This window comes from Hibiscus syriacus, unplaced genomic scaffold (genome assembly GCF_006381635.1).
Source record: "Hibiscus syriacus cultivar Baekdansim isolate YM2019G1 unplaced genomic scaffold, ASM638163v2 tig00111392_pilon, whole genome shotgun sequence".
Classification (NCBI taxonomy): domain Eukaryota; kingdom Viridiplantae; phylum Streptophyta; class Magnoliopsida; order Malvales; family Malvaceae; genus Hibiscus; species Hibiscus syriacus.
Window position 1 is genome coordinate 1,126,086 of NW_024063078.1, and position 15,770 is coordinate 1,141,855.

The following is a 15,770-nucleotide window of genomic DNA, read 5'->3' on the forward strand; positions in this document are numbered from 1 at the left end:
ACTTCAACTCCATTCTACGGCTAGACGAGAGGGAAGGTGGTTCAAGTCGTGGTTCAGGGGTGAGCCAATTGTTCGTTGATTTTGTTTTTAAAATGGAATTATTTGAGGTGGATTACCGAGGGCTACAGTTTACGTGGAGAAGAGGTAATTTATTTAAACGTCTAGATCGTTGCCTTATGAATAGTTGTTGGGCTAATATTTTTCCTGATACGATGGTGATACATCTTGGTAGAGTGGGTTCGGACCATTGCCCTCTTGTGCTAAAACCTCAGAGTAACATGAGTTTTCAGTCGACTCGGCCATTTCGCTTTATTGCGGCTTGGTAGGATCACCCTCAATTCAAGGATTTTTTGTCGGAAGTTTGGAGGAATGATTTGGATGCGCTAACTAACGTCAATTCCTTCCAAAGTAAAGCTAGTGAATGGAATTTGAATGTGTTTGGGCACATAGGGAGGAAAAAACGTGAACTATTGGCTCGATTACGGGGTATTGATAGAGCGCTTATTACTCGATATTCGCAACGTTTGGTGGACTTGCAACACGTGCTGGAGTATGAACTAGAACAAGTCCTTCAACAAGAGGAGAGTTTGTGGCTGCAAAAATCGAGAACTCAATGGGTTCTTCATGGTGACAAAAACACTAAATATTTCCACGCTTGTACGATGATGAGACGTAGGCGTAATCACGTGGGGGCGCTTAAGGACATGAATGGTAACTGGGTATCGGAGCAGGCCACTCTTTGCTCGATGGCAGTGAATTTCTAAGGATTTATTCACTAGTAGTAATGAAGTTGATTATGGATATCCGCTTCAGGGATGTTTTCCTGTTCTTTCTAATTCCGAATTAAATGGACTCATACGACCGCTACTTAATGAAGAGATCCGTGAAGTCTTATTTAGTATGAGTCTGTTAAAAGCTCCGGGAGTTAAAGTTCCCGAATCCTTCAGTCAATATCGACCTATTAGCTTGGCTCTGTGTTATACAAACTTGTTACAAAGATAATTGTGAATAGGCTGAAATCTTTTATGAAATTTTGGATATCGGAAAACCAAACAAGCTTTGTTCCTGAACGTTCGATCATGGATAATGTTATTATAGCGCAAGAGGTAATTCACTCCATGCGATTGAAGAAAGATAAGGTTGGTTTTATGGCTATCAAGATCGATCTTGAGAAAGCCTATGACCGCCTTGAGTGGTTATTTGTTGAGGACACGTTAAGAGAGTTGCATATTCCAGAATCTTAGGAGACTTATCATGAGATGTGTTTCTTCAGTCTCGACGCAAGTACTTTGGAATGGTGCTATGTCTGAATCCTTTAAGCCAACCAGGGGGTTACGACATGGTGATCCTTTATCGCCTTATTTGTTCGTTATGTGCATGGAGAGGTTGGCTCATGCAATCTCTATAGCTGTCAGGAATGGACAGTGGAAACCTATCCGACTGTGCCGTAGTGGCCTGATATTTCATCTATTTTTCGCGTGATGTGTTTGCTGAGGCTCTTGAGCAATGTCTGTAAAGGAGCATTATGGATCTTTTCTGCAGGTTCTCATGTCAGAAAATAAACATGCAAAAAACAACTATTTTTTATTCTAAGAATGTGGATTCGGGTTTGAAGAGTTCAATTAGCTCATTATTTGGATTCCAGGAAGTTCAAAACTTGGGTAAGTATCTAGTACCTGCTCTCGGGTTACGAGATCTTCGTTTAGTCACATAATTTCGAGAGTCCGAGATAAACTCACAGGATGGAAGGCGAAATCTTTATCTTTGGCCGGGAGGATTACTTTGGCTAAAGCAGTATTATCGACTATTCATTTCTATTTAATGCAATCTATGAAGCTTCCGAAAGGGATTTGTGATGACTTAGAACGAATAATCTGAGGTTTTATCTGGGGTCGGACTGAGGCGAGAAACGGCATATCTCTTGTTAATTGGGAGAATGTTTGTAAACCGATAAGCAATGGTGGGCTTGGCATGAAAAAGCTAATCGATCAAAATGATGTTTTTCTTATGAAATTAGCTTTTAAATTGGCAACAAACTCCGGCCATCTATGGATTAAAGTATTACGATTCAAGTATAGGTGGAGGAATGATTTACCTGATTCAATTGACAGCAAGAGAAGCTCTCATGTTTGGAAAGGAATCTCTCACGTGTGGAGCGAGGTGCGACAGAGTTTGGTTTGGAATATTGGTAACGGGTGTAGGGTGGACTTTTGGGGGATCCTTGGCTTAGTGATGTGGGGCCTTTACATATGCTTGTAGATAATCAAGTGGAGAGATTCGCACTACCAAGGAGGACGGTGGCCTCTATGGTTGATACTAATGGTCAATGGCGATGGGAGTTGATATCTAATTTAGCACCAGACAGTATTCAACAGCGGCTTGCATCAACAATGCCACCACGACAAGACAATAGGAACGATGCGTTAGGCTGGAAATGGACCGTTGATCGCTGCTTTTCGGTTAAATCAGCGTATGAAAGGAAACATGTAACTCCGGATACTAGTCCACATAAAGTTTGGAAGGTGATCTCGAAATATAGAGGGCTGCAACGGATTAAAGTCTTTTTGTGGTTAGTAGCTAATAAACGTTTATTAACCAATACGGAACGAGTCAGACGACACTTAACATCAAGCAACTGCTGTGGAGTATGCGGGACAGCAGGGGGAGACTATAGATCATTTATTTCGAACATGCCATGCGGCCTTGACTGTTTGGATAACGTTAATTAAAGCTGAAAAATTAGATGAGTTTCTGTCCAGGGATATACGAGATTGGTTGCAGATTAATATTGCTAATCCGGGAATCTATGCACGGGATGACTGTGACTGGGACTTACTTTTCAGTTCGATACTTTGGTTGATTTGGAAGAACCGTAATAGGAGAATTTTCGATCCGGATTACATCGAACATGAGTCGATATTAGCACAAGGTAGGCGTCTTTGTTTTGAGGCTAAGCGAGCAATTGAAACAAATTTGCAAACGAATCCGTATTCGTTTCAAAGGATTAGTGTGCCTAATCATTGGACTCCCCCTCCTACTAATTGGTGCAAGGTAAATACTGATGGCTCCCGTAAACTAGGAAATGTATTTGCTACGTGTGGGGGCGTTATTCGATCTTCGAACGGTGGATGGATTCTTGGTTTCTCTAAAGTACTAGGTATATGCTCTATCGTTGAAGCGGAGTTATGGGGAATACATGAAGGTCTCTCGCATGCGTGGAATCTTGGCGAAAGACAAATTATGGTTGAAGCGGACAACTTGGAGGTCATTCGGATGCTTAAAGGAAAGACTAATAAAGGATCAATTTTTACTTTGCTCGACCGGGTTAATGAGTTATTAAAGCAGGAATGGACGGTTACTTTGAGGCATATAAATCGGGATGTGAACAAGGTGGCCGATAAAACTAGCCAATTTAGCCATAGCAGGAGGCTCGGATCATACGGTTTTCTACTCTCCACCTTTGGAAGTACTTAGCTTGTTACAACAGGACTCATGTGCTTGTAATTTGATAGAATAACATTGAGTGTTAGCTCCCCTCTTTATTTCATCAAAAAAAAATATGGACAAAGAATTTCCCTTTTCCCAAATAAATTTAGATTTTTTTTTCATGTTTAGGAAGATTTATTTCTTTAATTGGATTTTGGTAAACTTGCTACTTGAAACTAATATTTATTTTAATTGTAATTCTTAATTTCTTGACTGTTTTGAAGAAGTTTTTCAAATTGTTTTGAATAATTTGGATTAATTTATTATAAATAAATTATTTATACATAAAAACTTTAGATAATAACTTTTACATTATAGTGTAATAAGCTTTTTTTTTTATACATATGAGGTAAATACAAGTCAATATTTATTCAAATACTCTCAATCAGTTAACAATGAATGTTCATATTCTTGTTGGTGTTCAAATCCGTGACCTATAGGAAGAATAACGAATTCATTAATCATTGAAGTTAATTGGTTCGTGCTGAGTGTAATAAGCTTAGATATGAAATTAGACCCCTGTCAAAATTGTATTAGATTTGAGCAATTAAATTAAAAATCGATGGTTTAATCAATTTAATTTTTCAAATAAAATTATAGATAAAGTAAATTATTGCGAATCACTGAAAAATCAAGAACTAAAATATAACAATCAATTAAAAGTTCGATTGAATTGGGTATTTTTTTATGATTTTAAAAAAAATTAATAATATTAAACCAATAATTCAATCGACTGAATTATTAATGTGATAATTAATAGTATCGTCGATTTAATCACCCATCTGACTTTTCTTTCTTTAATCATAGAATAGAATGTTTTTATTTTTTAATTAGTAGCTAAAATATTTTTAGTAACGTTTTCTTTATTTGATCAAGTAAGTTACGTACTTAAACGAAGTTATCTGATTTTGATCAGTTGAGTATCGTAGTTGAAACGTTAAACCAATTTAATTTACTTATATTATATTAATTGAGATGTATGATAACACCATTCTTGTTAATTAAATGTGAAATTCATAAATTTTAAGAAAAATATATTTTAAAAAACCCTTAAACAATTAATTAAATATCTTCGATTTTTCTACACTCGATCAAATCTTTTGGCTTAATAGTTGGACCGTTAAACCTATGTGTCATACTTACGTGGTTGTTAGCACAGGGTGATTCGACAGTTATGTTACATGTGGCTAAAACAATTGTTAAAAAAATTCTGATGTGGAAAGCATTTAGAAAAAAGCTGACGTGGATAATACAGTTGTTGTTGGAACTGGTGTATGCAACAATTATTTTTTTAATGTACATGTGTTACAGACAGCGATGGAAGGAGAGGGTGGGGGCGGTCGCTCTCTTATCAATTTTAAATTTTTATATATTTTAGATATTTTTATTAAAATAATATATTTTTATCTTCAAAATTTTTATAAATTTTATCACTTAAAATTTTATAAGGTCACATTTCTAATATTAAATTTTGCATCCATCCCTAATTACTGATTTTTGGCCATGTAGCATACTAACAGTGGTTGTCCCCTGTTTATGAATCATATTTTCTTTTGTCCAAAAAATTCAGCAGTAGGTGGTTATAATGCAAGTTATGGAAACCCTGAAGCGGGATATTCTGCCACAGTTATCCTGTCAGCTATGGCATGAATCCTGTAAGTTATGCTGTATTATGTGCATTTTCAGCAGTTTCTGTCTTGTGAGTGTTTAAGTACAGGGATGGTCTGGGGCGGGTGGGCAGTCCTAAAAATTTTAAATTATTTTATATTTTAGATATTTTTTGTGTATTTTCTATCGATAATTGTTTTTCGTTCCCTCTAAAATTTTATAGGTTCGCTTCCCTCTAAAATTTTATAGGTTCACCCAAAATAAAATCATGCATCCATTCATGCTTAAGTATGTATGTGCATTGCATGTGAGCTACATTTGCAAATTGTGCATATATTGAATATTTTCTTAAACAATGATTGTTTATTTAGTTTTTCTCCTTCCATTTCAGATTCAGAGTAGTGTTGATGTTTATCCTCAGTATGGACCTGCTTCTGGTTTCTGGGGTGCATGTGACATGCAGAGAGCTCAAGGACATCGCTAGTTTGATTTCTCAAATCATCTAAGATGATTCATCTGGTATTTCTGGGCAACTTATTAGTTCTCTAGGCTTTTACATGACCTATACAATATGATGGGTGTTTTGGAATTGTACCATTATATGATCTGTCTACTTGATATTATCTTGTGCAAATATTTTCTGAGTTGATTTATGATAATGTATTCCAGTTTTATACTTTTCTTTTCATAGATATTTTTATGATTTAAGTTTCATCATTCAGTATGTGAAGAATATGAATCATCATATATTCCTGTGATACTAGCACATATGCTGCTGCTGTTCTGTCTTCTTCCTCTTCCACTTCTTATCAAATATGGGTTGCTCAGTTGGACTTCTGCTGTTTATTTCCTGAAGAGCCACTCCTTGCCTGTGTCTGACTTGATTTAGCAACATATTGATAAAATTTAGCCACACTTTCTAGCTTGCTTTTTCTTCTGTTTTCTAATGGGTCTCTTCCATTAAAGATTGCTATTACATTGTTTATTTGTGAAGCTTAATCATTTATTCAACTCATCGAGGTTTCAGAACTCGGTTCTAGTAGGTGTTCTTGCAACTCAGCATTTTCAAAATCCATCGAATGCAGTACCATGTGCTGTGTTCAGCATTTGCCACTTAAGTTTCGGAAGTGTATTGGCCGGAATTTGGAGACATGGTGCGCCAAAGCAGAAGCCTTTGACAATAATTTCTAATGTTTCTAGCTGATGTTAGTGCAGTGCAGTGCAGTGCAGTGTATTAGTTAACCTTGTATACAGTATGGTTATATGGCTAATGACGGGCTTAGATCTGGGGAAATTAATCCACTATTGTTAGTGTTTTTTTAAGGTATTTATTGTTTAATGTATGTTATAATATTTTTTAGGGTAAAGTATATAAATGGTTATTGAACTTTTCAGATGCTTGCATTTAGGTCCCCCAACTTTAAAAACTTACAATACAATCACCAAACATTTAGTTCGTTTGCAATAAGGTCCCTGATGTAACGGCCGTTTCAATGTTGTTATACTAAATTATATAAATGGTCACTGAACTTTTTAGGCACTTGCATTTAAGTCCCCCAACTTTTAAAACTTGCAACATAGTCATCAATTACATTCTAAACCCCAATTTCAAAATGCTTCAATTACATTCTAACCCTCAAATTCCAAAATATTTCAATTACATGGCCAACCCTAAATTCATATTCTATTCTCAAAATTTATCATAACAAACTGAACTTGAAGCAACAACCCTAAACCCTCAAAACATAATTGTTTCAAAAAAGTTTAACTAGCTATAAGTGAACAATAAGTGATTATGTTGGGTTTAGGGTTATGTTGGACCTAAATGCTCAATTCAATTTATAAAATAGACGACTCAAAATTTTTTCGATTTTAGTTTTATAAAATTTAAATCAAGTCGAATTGAATTGAATTTTCAAGTTTCTGTTTAAATTTAATTATAAATATTTATCATATTATAATATTATTTGATTATAATTCAGTTCAATTTATAAAATAGTTGACTTGAAATTTTTTCGATTTGAGTTTATAAAATTTAAATCAAGTCGAATTGAATTAATTTTTGAGTTTATGTTTAATTTTAATTATAAATATTTATAATACTATAATATTATTTGAATCTAATTTAAATAGTTTTTTTAACCATATGCAATACATATATTTCTTCATAATTTTTCCATATGTGATATACATATATCATACAGAGTCAAGGGACTTGACTCAAACTTAAAAATTAATCCACTAATTACTAAAAATTTTGAGATATTCGAGTTGTATTTTACAACTCGATTTTAACTTGAAATTTTTTTAGTTGAGTTTATGAAATTACAGCTCAAAGTCCATTTGTATCAAATTTTTTGAATCAATTCAAGTCAAAAAATAATTTTTTCGAATCGAATTGAGTATTGTTCACTTATAGTTGGTTAAATCTAACTTTTAAATCTTAAACCCAAAATAATCACTTATTGTTATGGACCCAAAATGAACTAAAATGTTGTTGATTATGTTGGGTTAATTGGTGGGTAAATTTAGCATTTAGGGTTATGTTTTGAGAGTTTAGGGTTGATGCTTCAAGTTCAGTTTGTTTTGATAGATTTTGAGAATGGATTTTGAATTTGGGTTTGGGCATGTAATTGAATTATTTTTTGAATTTGAGGTTTAGAATGTAATTGGTGATTATGTTGCAAGTTTTAAAAGTTAGAGGGACCTAAATGTAAGCACCTGAAAAGTTTAGTGACCATTTATATAATTTACCCTAATGGCAGTGAAATGGCCGTTACGTCAGGATCATATTGCAAACGAACTAAATATTTGGTAACTGTATTGCAAGTTTTAAAAGTTAGGAGACTTAAATGCAAGTATCTAAAAAGTTTAGTGACCATTTATATACTTTACCCTATTTTTATATTGTAACCATTGCTCCTGTCCATTTCCAACTCTCATCATTCACTGTCCACTCACCAAGCACCATCAACAAGAATCACGAAAGATCATTTGAAAAGAAAGCAAAAGGAAAAACGACAGTGAGAAATCAGAAATGCAGTCACTTCCAAGCCCTTGTGCAACAACAAGCATCAGATCACAACACAAAACCAATATCCTTTCTTTACCGTACCCAAATCTCTTCGCTTCATATCCCAAGCCTTCCACCTCACCATCTTTTAGCTTAACACTAAGATCCCAATCCCAGAAGCAGCCCAGTAGTAGAACCATCAGTTTGTTGACTTCTGATCGTTTTAGAGTTCATTGCGGCATTTCATCAGATAGTTACGGTGCTAACAACAAGAAAAGTTTCAGAGAATGGGTTGAGTGGGCTGGTGAAGTGATTTCCACTGCATTCCCGCTATGGGTTTCTTTGGGCTGTCTGATTGGGTTGTTCAAACCAAGTTCTTTCAATTGGATGACGCCCAAGTGGAGCATTTATGGTCTTACTCTTACTATGCTTGGTATGGGTATGACTCTTACCCTTGATGATCTTCGAGGGGCTTTTGCTATGCCCAGAGAGTTGATCCTTGGTTTTGTTCTCCAATATACGGTTTGTTTTCTTTTTCCTTTTCATGATTTTTTATATTGAACTGAGATGATATTTAGAGTAACAGTTTGTGGGTTTATAATTTTTCTTAGTTGAGTTATATATACTTGTAACAATGTAAACTTACCAAATCTGAATCAAGCATTTAAATCCAGATCTGGTAATAACTTTGGGTCTGTACAAGGCTTAGTATATAGCAATAAGTATCAAGCAAGTTCTTTAACTTTCTTCTGTTTTACAGTTTGAGTTAATTTGCTGACAGACAAAGGCAGTGGCATGTGTTCTTATTTTAATGAATTCCTTGTCTTGGTTTGCTGCTGCCTTAGCACACTACTCTTGCCTGTTATCTTGTACCTTTTTTTCTGTTCTTAGAAGTACAACTTGAACTCTTTGATGCTTGGAGTTTTGATTTCTTGAGTAACTTCTCTTCGACTCACTCACGATATCATCTTAATCCTTTGAACTGAACTATTTGATACTAATTATTTTGACTATTTGGATTTTGACCATATATTGTTGATTGGAGCATTGTGTCCAGCTCCTCTCATGAAATTTTCAACTCAATGGCATCATATCATGCAACATTGCATCGATGTGAAGGACCCATACATCAAATGTACATTAAATTTGAAAATCAAGTTGTGAATGGTGACTAAATAGGTATTGGATATTAATAGATGGAAAAGTATTGGAGAGGAGCTAAACCCGTGCGAGAAAGATTTTACGATGTATATGCATGTTTATATGCACTCATCATTTTGATAAGTACTTGTTAACTGGAAAACAATGGGTGAGTTGTTGCAGGTGATGCCCTTATCTGGGTTTTTTGTGAGCAAGCTCCTAAATCTGCCATCTCACTATGCAGCGGGTTTAATATTGGTGGGTTGCTGTCCTGGTGGTAAGCTTATAGTCACTTTTTGCCGGTATGTTTAAAACTTTACTTCTCAATCCTTGTCTATCTCTTGATAGTGCTTCAATTTTTCATTTCAGGTACAGCAAGTAACATTGTCACGTATCTTGCCAGGTATGCGGATTTTTCTATCTGTATCATGCTTTTTTCTTTAATACTTGATTCCTTTTCCTGAAGATCTGATGATCTTGCTATTTTCCAGAGGAAATGTTGCACTCTCTGTGCTGATGACTGCTGCAAGCACTCTATCAGCTGTGGTTTGTATACCAGAACTGTTGCTTCATCCTGTCTTTCTTATTAACTGGTGTTTTAAAAATATTTTTCAATATGCCTCCTCATATTGACGATCTTAACTGTAGTATCCATTTGTGAGGGAAATCTTGTGATTGATGACCATCCTACATGGGGGAGTGCTGAATTACGAGTAAATATTTGATGCCGAAAAAAAAGGAGCATTTGGGTCAGATTTTAAAAAAATTCATAATGCGAATGCAATTTCAGATACTCTTAGATTGAGGTCTATTTTGCATTGGCCTGTTTAAGAACTCGGGAAACCATTCTTCTAAGAACCTTCTCGGATATTATATGATAAGCAAACACTGAAATCCATTTGAGTAGAGTTGAACTTGCATTTCTGGAGGGGAGAATTCATAGTACCATCTGTTGGATATATTTATTTTGCAGATTATGACCCCCTTTCTCACAGCCAAGCTGGCGGGGCAGTATATTGCAGTGGATGCAGTTGGACTGCGAAACTCAACACTGCAGGTGAATCCTTTTGTTGCGTAACTTATTTTTCCAAATATAGTTGAGTTCTAGTAGTGGTTAGTACTTAGCCATGCTATTTCCACAGGTTGTGCTTCTTCCTGTATTGGCTGGTGCATTCCTAAATCAGTATTTCAGTGACCTGGTTAAACTTGTTTCTCCTTTGATGCCAACCATTGCAGTCGGAACCGTCGGTATTCTGGTCGGAAATGCTGTTTCCCAGAGTGCATCCACAATTCTTGCATCTGGTCTACAAGTTGTACTAGCTTCAGCCCTTCTTCATGCATTTGGATTTTTCTTTGGCTACATCCTTTCAAGAGCACTTCATGTTGATGAAACATCATCACGAACCATCTCGATCGAGGTTGGCATGCAGGTATGCAAACTGTTTCGAGCAGTCCGATCTCGAAGAAAATTGATATTTTCATTAAGCTTCTCCTTTGTTCAACTGATTGATGTTTCAGAACACGCTTCTCGGACTTGTTCTTGCTGCTCAGCACTTTCATAATCCACTGACGGCAGTACCATGTGCAGTATCCAGTGTAAGCCACTCGGTTTTAGGTAGTATGTTGGCCGGAATTTGGAGAAGCAATGTACCAAAGCAGAAGCAGGAGTGATAATTATATATGTTAAAGTTTTACATCAGTATTGGTACATATGTGAAATATTTATGTGTGGATGGATGATATGGAAAGATAATGGATGATATGGAAAGATAATGCATGATAATGCCAGTTGAATTAGGTGAAAACCCCCCATCTAAAAGAGATTCTTCAATAATATCTTACTTATCATGAGTGGTCAACTTTAAGAGCATCTGATAAAGAGATTTAACTATTAATTTTACAGAAATTTAGGATCGTTTGATGAATGAAAGTAAATGGTTGAAATTAATAATAGTATATATGTGAAATATTAGTACATATTAGGGGTGAGCAAAAGAACGGGAAACCTTGTTTTGGAATCGGAATCGATCCCAGGTTTCGATTTCGGTTTCGGTTCTGGGTAGCAAAATAAGGACCCTGTTGACATTGGTTCCGATTCCCAAAATTTTGGATAAATTTTATATAAAAAAGAGTTCTACTAGTGATAAGTAGTAGCATTTTAGTTTAATAAATTAACAGGTAATAAAAGGGTCAATTTTAACGTGGATGTGGCATACCATCTCATTTAATGTGTATCAATTAATAGGTTGACTGAGAAAACTATCAAAATAATAGGGTACCTGGAACCGATATCGGTACCTATAGTTTTTGGTTCTAGGTCCCAATTTTTAGGAATCGATTGAATAAGTTTCGATTCTCATTTTTTAGGAATCGGTGCAACAAGTTCATGTTTTGGTTTCCAAAAAAATAAGCGGATACCTGGTGTTGCTCACCCCTTATACATATGTGAAATATTTATGCATAGATGGATGATATGGAAAGATAATGCATGATAATATCAATTGAATTAGGTGAAAACCCCCCACTTCTAAAAGGGATTCTTCAATAATATTTTATTGATCATGAGTTGTCAACTTTAAGAGCATATGTTAAAAGAAATTTTCTTAGTTCTATATAAATTTAGAACCGTTAGATGAGTGAAAATAGATGATTGAAATAAAAAATAGGTAATGAAAAAATATTCACGGACAAAAAAAGAGTTAATAACATATATATATTTTCTCTCGTCTAATGATCCTAAATCTGTGAAAAACTTAAAAAAAAATTACATTGCGTAAATGGATTCTCTCTCTCTATATATCGATTAGATAGCTTGTTATTAATACCGTTAAGGGGGTTTAATGCTCGAGTGATCAAAATGTAAATTATATGGATGATCACTTAATTGTGAAAATTTTAGTTCGACCATCAATTTTTTTAAACTTTTAATTAGACGGTTTAATTATTTAAATAATATAAAGGTAAATTACATAGATGGTCATTAATGTTTGAGTAAATTTTTTTTCTCATTGATGTTTTAAAATTAATGATTTGATTATTAACATTATTGACTTATAACAAATGAGCTACTTGCATCTTTGTTGAGTCCCCCAACTATAGGGTGATGATTTGCTGAGTCCCCTTATTATTAAAAGTTATAAAATGATCACTCGATTATAGGGTTATTTTGTTGAGTCTCTTAACTATTAAAAGTTATAAAATGATACTCAATTATTAATATGTCCCAAACTCGTCCTTTTTTTTGTTAAAAAGCGGTTACATGAGTTGGACGTTAACATGTTGATTGTATATAATAAAATCTGATCTCAAAATTGTTTAAGTTGTATTTTGTGGATCGACTCTCCATTTACATTATGTCGTCAAGTCAGTGCTTGAAACATTATGCCATCAAGCCAGTGCCTAAAAGAAATGGTAGTACCAGTAAACATAATTAAAATTTAATTTTATCATATTTTAGTCAACATGTTAACATTTATCTTAATTCTCAAACGATCATCAATTTTTTAACGGAAAATGATGAGTTTAAATACGAGTAGTTGGGTGATCATTCTGTAACCTTTAATAGTCGAGTGACCCAACAAAATAATATGCTATAGTTGAATGACTATTTTGTAACTCTTAATAATGTAAGAACTTAACAAAACAATATTCTATAGTCGAGAGATCATTTGTGTACTTTACTCTATTTTATAAGAGGTTTTGCTTGTTCAACAAGATTATGAATTATAAAAATAATAATTTGACTGTCAAGAAGATTGTCGAAGCAAATTAGGTATAAAATATTTCTTAGTTCAAGGAATCATACTGATGGCCTGAATTAATGGTCAATGATTCATAGTTAAAATATTATTTAATAAAAACAGCAATTATTTCCCTAATAGTTATATATAATATTTTATTTTGATTAGGTTATCAATAAATTAAATATTAATAATTATAAAATATATTAAATATATTTTTTTGATTTATATGGGGTAAGTACAAGATAATTTATTTAAAAATAACTCTCGAACCATTTAACATTGATGGCTCGTACCCCTGACATTACTGATGTTCGAGCCCGAGACTTTAAGGAATAATAACAATTCATTTACCATCGAGATCATTGGATTCATGTTTAAATAATTTTTTTAAATAATCTATAAATAAAACTCCATACCGAATATTTACAAAGAAAAAAAATGTTCTATATAAAAACTAAATATATAAAGCATCTTTATTAAATAACAAGCAATCCTCAAATTTCAAACATTTTTAATAAATTTGTATATATTTTAATTCAAATAAATCTTAACTATAAAAATAAGCTGTCGCTTAACTATCGAATTAAATTCAAGCTTGCACTATATATTTGTATCGTGAACTAGTTGTTGCATATTATGTAATATATTATTTTATAAACCATATTTTAAAACAAAATAAAACTATTGGGTAATTTAATTTATTCGATTATCAATCTTAAATACTTATAACAGATGAAGCGATAAAATTAGTCTATTTTTAAAAATGAATTAATTTTCTTTACTTAATGACATCATTGATAGTAATGGTATATGTAAAGATTTCTTGAGCAGTTGACTTGGTTTTATATGATCTTCAATTTCCATGCATGTTTGAAATTTTCAAAAAAGAAAATAAAAAAAATGGAAATATGAAAAAGTCTTAACCAATATAAATAATTAAAGATGCGGTTGTGTTTAGGATAATTGTGGTCGGGTCGAGTTTTATGGATCTTAACTCGATATTATTCTTTTTATTAATCTGAATAAGTACAAGATAATATATGTTTAAAAATAATTTTCAACCATTTGACATTTAACGCTCACACCTCTAACATTCTTAATGTTCGAACCCGAGACATTTAACATTTCGATGTGAATATTATATCTCTTTATTTGTCATTTAATCTAATCCGAATTTAGGTAGGTTTTAATCTATTCAAAATTTGACTTGATCTTTAAGGTCAAAACTCACATTTACCGACATAAATATATGTAAAAAAAATTATTTTATTCAATAAAACATAGATCTATTTGAAAAAATAGATCTATGTTATTATTACAATTATCCATAAATATATAAGGGATAAGTATATTATCATCTCAAGTCGAGGATTTTCTACTTTAAATCCGAATTCGACCCAACTTCATTTTTTTTCACACACAAAAAACAAAACTCATCCGACTCGGTCCGAACCAAAATTAAAAGAAATCTAATCTTATAAAATTGATTTGAATCAAAATCCACCTGATTCAAATAAATAACCATCCCTAAATATGTTATGCACCCTATCGTCTTATATATATTTCATTTATATACATATACAAGAAATCAAAGTCAAGAAACTTGGTCTCGTAAATTTTCAGATAGAACTGAATATAGTTAATCACTTATTTTTAAATACAATGGTCTATACATATTCATCGTTCAAACATTGATGTTGGTAATGCAGTATTAGAAATACTATTGTGAATGATATTTAAGGTTTGACTTTCTTACTTCCTTGTTAAGTGCTATAGAATAAGGAGGACTCTCGCGCACCGCCGCCGCTGTTCGTCTCGGCTCGGCTCATGGTCGTGGTCGTGGTAATACGTGTCTTTGACACGTCCGCGCAAATACAAATAGAAAAATGTGAAAGATTTCAACTGATATTTATAGGCTGCTGAGGACTGTTTAATTTCAAATGATAACAGCTGGTTTATGAGAGTTATCAGAAATTAAACAGCTTTTCCTAAATTAAATCAAAAACGTTAAGATGTATCTGGACTGATTTCCAGCTTTGTACAAAGGAGACAAGCTGTTAATATCATGAGTTATTTGATTTAATTCCATGAGTTACATGATATAATTTCGGGAGTCATAACAGCTGAATAATGATGCAATGAACCTGGACTATTTTTGAGTCAGGTTCATCTAAACGTTTCAGCTGTTACAAAATAAGAGATTTAATCCTGAAATTTCATGGATGATTTTAACCATATTTCTAGCATATAAATAGAGGGCTATATTCAGTTTCTCAACTCACTTTCAAACATTCACAATTCACTTACAAAAGTGTTTTTTACAGTTCTCTCTGTGAGTTCCCTCTGAGTGCTTTCCAATCAGAAGAGCAATACCACTAGCAGTCCACTCCGGTTTCGGGTGTACGGAATTCGGAGCGACCGTGTTAACCTCGGGAGACGGTCCGCCTACTGCAGCGATTACACACATCGGAGTGAATTCGTTTATAAGGCAGTGGTTTTTGCCACGACACGGTTTACGAATTTGTTCATTTTAATTACTGTTTATATTTCCAGTCAATGCTAACGGTATAGTTTTGCAGTTCATATATCCAACAATTAATAAACAAATTATCTCTAAAAGTTATTTATTTATTGAAGGGCTAAATGCAAATTTAATCCTAAAGTTGTTTATTTTCTTATTTTGTCCTTTGATTGGTCACCTGACACTTTTATTTATTTATTAGTAATTGTTTCTTTGTTTTATACTTTAATAATAATAATAATAATAATAATAATAATAA

At 33.4% G+C, this 15,770-nt stretch overlaps 1 protein-coding gene across 1 annotated transcript; it reads left to right on the forward strand.

The window, feature by feature from the left end:
- Positions 1-8,054: 8,054 nt before the first annotated feature.
- LOC120160337 (probable sodium/metabolite cotransporter BASS1, chloroplastic) lies at positions 8,055-11,015 on the forward strand. The gene is made up of 7 exons (XM_039170761.1): positions 8,055-8,629; positions 9,431-9,524; positions 9,617-9,650; positions 9,739-9,793; positions 10,221-10,304; positions 10,390-10,677; positions 10,766-11,015. Exons 1-7 carry the CDS (start codon positions 8,132-8,134, stop codon positions 10,916-10,918), a joined length of 1,206 nt encoding a protein of 401 aa, XP_039026692.1. The 5' UTR covers positions 8,055-8,131; the 3' UTR covers positions 10,919-11,015.
- The last annotated feature ends 4,755 nt before the right edge of the window (positions 11,016-15,770 follow it).